Source organism: Brachyistius frenatus, unplaced genomic scaffold (genome assembly GCF_029030835.1).
Source record: "Brachyistius frenatus isolate BFR_SWC_R1_liver_20210118 unplaced genomic scaffold, ASM2903083v1 Contig_87, whole genome shotgun sequence".
NCBI lineage: Eukaryota > Metazoa > Chordata > Actinopteri > Embiotocidae > Brachyistius > Brachyistius frenatus.
In genome coordinates, this window is record NW_027210686.1 from 1,499,279 (window position 1) to 1,506,068 (window position 6,790).

At 45.1% G+C, this 6,790-nt stretch overlaps 1 protein-coding gene across 1 annotated transcript; it reads left to right on the forward strand.

The window, feature by feature from the left end:
* The first annotated feature begins 2,914 nt into the window (after positions 1 to 2,914).
* Positions 2,915 to 6,482, forward strand: hoxb6a (homeobox B6a). The gene is made up of 2 exons (XM_069709931.1): positions 2,915 to 3,706; positions 5,469 to 6,482. Exons 1-2 carry the CDS (start codon positions 3,154 to 3,156, stop codon positions 5,747 to 5,749), a joined length of 834 nt encoding a protein of 277 aa, XP_069566032.1. The 5' UTR covers positions 2,915 to 3,153; the 3' UTR covers positions 5,750 to 6,482.
* The last annotated feature ends 308 nt before the right edge of the window (positions 6,483 to 6,790 follow it).

The following is a 6,790-nucleotide window of genomic DNA, read 5'->3' on the forward strand; positions in this document are numbered from 1 at the left end:
GAAATGTTAAATCCTGTTAAAGACTTTCATTTGATCATAATCCAGATTTCACCATGTCACTGGAGCAGTTTGGTGTTAACAAGCGAATGCAGCATCTGTTGAGGGACATAAACTTCCCGCTCTGTCATTCATTTACTCTGCGAGACACCAAAACACGTCTTTAACCGCATATCAATCCACTTTAGTCGTTTCACACCGTCTACAACCGGACACGTCTTCTGTCAGGTGGTCCTATTCTGCCTACCAACCAGGTGATCCAAAGACACAACCTCATCCAAACATATAATGGTATTACCGTCCCCCGTGTGTCCCCGACTGGAGGCCATGCCTGTCCTGTCCCCGACTGTTAGTGCTCATTAATGATTAAACCACAGTCAGCTCCAACACAATGCTGCTGCTTCCCGTTCCCACAAAGCGGAGAGGAAACGGAGCGTCCTGCCAGCAAGAGGGAGAGACACACAGAGACACACAGAGACACAACGAGAGACACAGAGACTCACAGAGACACAACGAGAGACACAAAGACACACAGAGACACGCAGAGACACATAGAGACAGTTAGAGACACACAGAGACAGAGAGAGGTCCAAACGAAAGTAGAAAAAGACAGCTTCCCGTCTGTGTGATCCTCCACAGAAAACGAGGGCAGCAGATGAAACTTATCGTCGTTCCTCTGAACAGTGTCCCTTTAAAAACGAGGAGAGGACATGGAGGAATGGACGGGTGGGAGGGTAGAGTCAAAGTAAAAATAGAGTCTTTGTCTCTATTTGTCAGTCGGACTGTCTGCAGTTCGGCCATGTAGACAAGTCTGAGCCTGTGGGGGAACACAGAGACACAGACAGCGAGACGTATTTATGGCTGCGGTTATTTTACGAGCTCAGACACATATTCCGTTTGATAAGGAAAGTCCACTCAAATATTCTGCTGCTTCTCTGTTTACTTTCTATACACAATTTTGTATGAAGTATTTGTATACAGTGTTTGTATACAGCTTTTAAAGAGAGATCAGAATAAAGAAGAGGAGTAGTGAGCTTCTTTAAAAATATTTATTTGTGTGTGTGTTATATAATTATTATTATTACTTTATTATTATTATTATTATTATTATTATTATTATTATTATTATTATTATTATTATTATTATTATTATTATTATTATTATCAACAGACAGGCAGTGAAATCAGTGGTTCAGCCAGCCCGGAGTCAAACCGGGGACTCACTTGACCATCCGGTCGCTGTTTCTTTACACTCTGGTATTAATATTACTATTAAATTCATGATTTTTAAAACAATTAAGTACAAAATAAAAAAAGTCACACAAATATAACACATATTACCAGTCTCTAATAACAATTGAACAAAATCCTCCCTCTCTTGCATATAATTATATTCTGATAGTTGTGTGAAATATTTCTAAACTAAAATATGTACAATTTATTTTAATATCAGTTATCAATTGATTTATTATTTACATTTAGAATTGCATTCATGTTGATATTACGGACCAATTAAATTGATTCAGTAGAAGTTATAAAATGTCTGGATGCATTAATGAAAGTTAGATTTTTCTTTTCTTTTCTCTGCTGTGTTCTGGAGTTACATGAAATATACCTGACTGCCGGCGCGAGCCTTCAGCGGAGAGAAAAATACAAACAAATGGGACAGTTTGGGATCAATTCTTTACTTTTACATTTCAGCCTTAACAGCGTCGCAGCGGAGGGAAATAATAGTTGACGGCACACAAACTGACTTCAGTTTGAAACCCGCAGCACTGGACAGGAAACACTATTCAATCTGCATCTACCAGGTTATCTCTGCAATAAAACATGAACAAGCATCCAGTGACCGTCAGAGAGTCTCAGAGAATCTCAGAGAGTCTCAGAGAATCTCAGAGAAAGCAGCAGAAAGCAGCAGAAAGCAGCAGAAAGCAGCAGAAAGCAGCAGAAAGCCTGCGGTAAGAAGAGGACGCACGCGGTGACCGGAGGGGACGTAAATCTACCACACAGCAAATACACAAACACCGCAATTATACATTACATACAGGCTACCTCACATACCTGCCTGCACACACACACACACACACACACACACACACACACACACACACACACACACACACACACACACACACACACACACACACACACACACACACACACACACACACCACGGGACCACACGCGGACTGCATGCGCGCGCTCCCGGCTGTGATTTACGCTCGACAAATTCGTTTTAATGCGCTCGGTATTATCTGCAAAGCGGCGGGAATATGTTTTATTATTCGGTGGCCTCTCGTGGTGCAGCAGCAGCCCCCCTCAGGGAGAGCACGAGTGCGTGTGAACGAGCTGCTGCTTTTTATGAGTCCAACAACAGACGGAGGAAGACACGCAGGGACAGAAAGAATCAATTTAACGCGCCGAGGACTCCGGTATGATTGCGCAATCTCACCGGGAACCGGAGGAAGATTAGAAAGAGAGATTGAATGAAAATTAGAAGGAGAGAAGGAGATTGAAGAAGGGAATTAGGAAAGGCGAGAGGCGGTGGTGTGTGTGTGTGTGTGGGGGGGGGGGTGGGGGGGCCAGTTCCCAGACCTCCTCCTCTTCCTCCTCGTCTTCCTCTCTCCAACGAAAGGAAAAGGGGCGAACGAATGCCAGGCACGGAGGCATCCTATTGGTCAGTCTGAGGTCAGCTGGTCTCTGCCTCCCTCCTTATACCCCTCCACACCCCATCCCGTCTTTTCCACTCTCTCTGACACACACACACACACACACACACACACGCACACACACACACGCGCACACACACAATCTCTCTCTCTCTCTCTCCCTCTCTCTCTGTGTCCCACACTGGCACTCAGCCACCCCAGTACCCCAGCCCCCCTCCCCCCCTCCTCCCAATCTGCGATAAACTAAGTGATAGCAGCAGCCCGTCGGACTGTCGGCTATAAAACACAACAAATCATAAAGTGCGGGCAGGGGAAGGCAGAGGCAGGAGGACGGGAGGGAGAACCGTTAGCCGTTAGCCGTTAGCCTCCGTCTGCGCTTCCTTCTTGTTCTTCATCGCGTCAACGTTGTTGTTGTGTTTGTTCCGTGCCCTCCTGTCCTCCCCTCTCCTCTTCTTCTCCTCCTTCTTCTTCTCTCATACTTTCTCCGATGAGTTCCTATTTTGTCAACTCCTCTTTCCCGGTGACGATACCGGGAACTGGTGGAGGAGGGCAGGCGGCGGCGGCAGAGTCGTTCCTGGGTCAGATCCCGCTTTACTCTTCGGGATACACCGACCACCCGCTCAGGCACTACCCGGGGGCAGCCGCCGTTACCGCCGCGGCCGTGGCATACAGCGCCGGTGGAGGCGGCGTGCACCAGGAGAAAGGGTACCCTGCGTCCTACTACCAGCAGGCGGCCAGCGGCGCGTTCAGCGGGCACCGGGTGGCGGCAGGGGTCGGTGTCGGGGGCGCGACGGGAGCCGGTACCTGTGACTACGCCACGGCGGCGGCTGCAGCGGCGGCCGCAGCGGCAGCTACGGGCTTTTACCGGGATAAGGAGCACCCATGCAGTCTGGATGAGCACCAACTCGCGCCAAGCCAGGACGGCATGCACCGTAAATCGGAGTGCGCGGGGCTCGGTGGGAAGGGGCTGTTCGGTGACACGATGGACGACAAGTCGACTCCCATTTATCCGTGGATGCAGCGGATGAACTCGTGCAACGGTGAGTGTCTTCTTCTTCTTCTTCCTTCTCTTTTTGCATATTTTATGATCTCTGTCATAAAAGTGACGTTTGTTTCCTCTGTCAGCTCCTCGGATGTTTCCCTCCTCCTCCTCCTCCTCCTCCTCCTCTCAGTAGCAGCTTTATGATCCCGTTTGTTGGCCTGTCACTCAGTCATGTGCTCGGTATTTTAATGCCCGTCATAAAGCGGGTTTGTTTGAGTTGTGGATCCGGTTACTGTATGACCTGCTGACCGGCGCTGCTACCGAGCAGGGGAAGGAAAGTTGGAGGAAGAGCCTGTCAGACGGTGTTGTGGCTGAAAACAAAGATAGACCTGAAAACCTGCCGTTAACTGTCTCTGGAGCTGTCTTTATTTAAGTCTTAAACACTATTCTCCGGTTCGAGTCCGCATTTAGACAACAAGTAAAACAGAAGGTAAAATACTGTAAATTTAAAAAAACAAAACAATTAAAAAAAAAAAATCCTAAATATATATTTAAGGAGAAAACACGCTCCTGGAATCAACTTCTTTCTATCACGTCTTCTCTGTTTTATACTGTTAACACTGCGCCGTACGGTTTATTCCAAACAGTTCGATAATCAGGCCTCAAATGCTGCTCAAAGAGAGCCGTACAGGTCCACCTTTCGTTGGACATAATCTGATTCATTTTATTCCCCAAAATAAGCACACGTGTGTCCTGTTTTACACTGTTGGTCTTTTAAAGCGCAGAATTAAACGAGTATTGTGGGATGCTGCGCTGCAAACCAAAGCGTCTTTGTTTAACAGAGAAAACGGCCTGGTGAGAGTGAAGAGAGTAATGGTGGATGATGCAGGGCTCCTGCTCCACAAAGGGCCTCCGGGTTATGACAGATGAGGTGGAAACAGAGAAATATCTCAGAATAAAACGCAGCACGGGCTGGAAATGACAGTTGCGGATGTAAATGGTATCTAGAGAGAGAACAGGATGGCACAAAAACCCTCGAGTGCTCCTCCATAATCCGGTTTGGCTGAGTTTTTATTTATGGATATTTAGATATGAGCGCTGAGTGTAGCGCGCGGTTTTCCATCCATGATCTGCCTTCCAGATCGATCCAGAAACTGAAGCTGCTAAACTGACAACATGGCGATGTGTTTACCTCCAGGGGCCGAAATACTGTTAGAGAGCATCAGAGGAAGCTGATCCTCACCGGGGGGAATACCCTGGGAAACATGAGCCCCACCACTACCATTATTATTATTATTACTACTATCATTATTATTATTATTACTTTTATTTTTATTTTTATTTATATTATTATTACATTCATGAATAGCTAGGTTGTTGTCTTTGATTTTTTTCAGTCTAGACTTCTTGAAGTCAGGCTTCTAAAAATCACGTTAGAACTGTAAAATGAATTTTAAGGATCCTATTAAATAATATTTGAGTGCAGAAAGGGTTTATTAACGGAAGAATTAATAACTGTACTGATCACCGATTGTTGGGGAAGAGAATAGATCGTATTAAACAACCAGCAAAGAACCAGAGAATAGAATAGAATAGAACAGAACAGAATAGAATAGAATAGAATAGAATAGAACAGAACAGAACAGAATAGAATAGAATAGAATAGAATAGAATAGAATAGAATAGAATAGAACAGAATAGAATAGAATAGAATAGAATAGAATAGAATAGAATAGAATAGAATAGAATAGAATAGAATAGAATAATTGGCGTGTTGTTGCCGCAGTAAAAACGTGTCTCTGTCTGTCCTCCTCCCTCAGGGACATTCGGCAGCCCCGGCAGACGCGGCCGGCAGACGTACACGCGCTACCAGACGCTCGAGCTGGAGAAAGAGTTCCACTTCAACCGGTACCTCACGCGGCGGCGGCGGATCGAGATCGCGCACGCGCTCTGCCTCACGGAGCGGCAGATCAAGATCTGGTTCCAGAACCGGAGGATGAAGTGGAAGAAGGAGAACAAGCTCATTAACTCCTCTTCTTCCTCGTCGTCCTCCTCTTCCACAGTGAACGGTGCAGATGAAGAGGAGAAACGGACGGAGTAAAAAAAAAAAGATGAAAAAACAAACAAACTGATGAAAGAGGAAGAGGAGGATGGAAGAAAAGATGTGCTGGTTGGTCCCCTTCCCTCCCCGTCTCACGGTTCACCCGGACTTTGGTCCGGTGTAACAATTCTGGGAAAATGTTGCCTATTTTCTTTTCTTTTCTTTATAGGAGCTGCAGGGTTGAAACATGCAGGAGAGAATAAAGAGGAGACGGATCCGTCTCAGATCGGAAGGCTCTCTGTGCGCTCTGATAATTGGAAATCAGTAACACAGAGAGAGAACACATTAAATAAGGAAATGGGAAAAGAGAAACAAAATTAAAAAGGGTCAGGTGCATCCAAAGTAATTATTCACTAAATACGTCATCGGCCGCCAAACGGTGAAAAGATGATTATTTTTGTTATTTTTTTCTTGCTGCATTCCAACAAAAGCACCGAACTTCTTCTTTGTGCTCCTTAGTCTTTTAATTTTGTTAGATGTACTTCCTGTCAGGCACTTGTTTTGAAGCTTTTGGACTTCGGACCCCCCCCCCCCCCCCACCCTCTATTTCGTTCATGGTTTTATTAATGTGTTGTGTGTAGCCTATTATATATCTTCAATTTCAAACACGCTCTACGCACTCAAAACAATGTGGGGAGGAAAAACCTATTGGGGATGTGTATCTATATCATATTCACATTTAAACTGTGTAGAAAAAAGCCAGGGAACAAGGTGGAAACAATACCTGTGGGTGGGATGGGGTAATTTAACCTTTTCAGTACAGAGGGGGTGCGTGGGGGTGGGGTGTTAACCTACTGATGTTATTCTCCAAACTACCTAAAAACGTTCAGGAAAATGCATATTTTATGGATTTTTATATTGTTTGTTTATGTTACGTGTTTTTGTCCAGTAATTCCGTATATCTATGAGAAATGTTCAATAAAATGTACAGAAACGGATGGACAGAGGTTGTTTTTAGGTTTAATGATTCATACTACTCACGTGAACGGAGTGACGTTTTAGTTCCGTATCAGAAGGAGAACATTTTCATTTCATGATTTA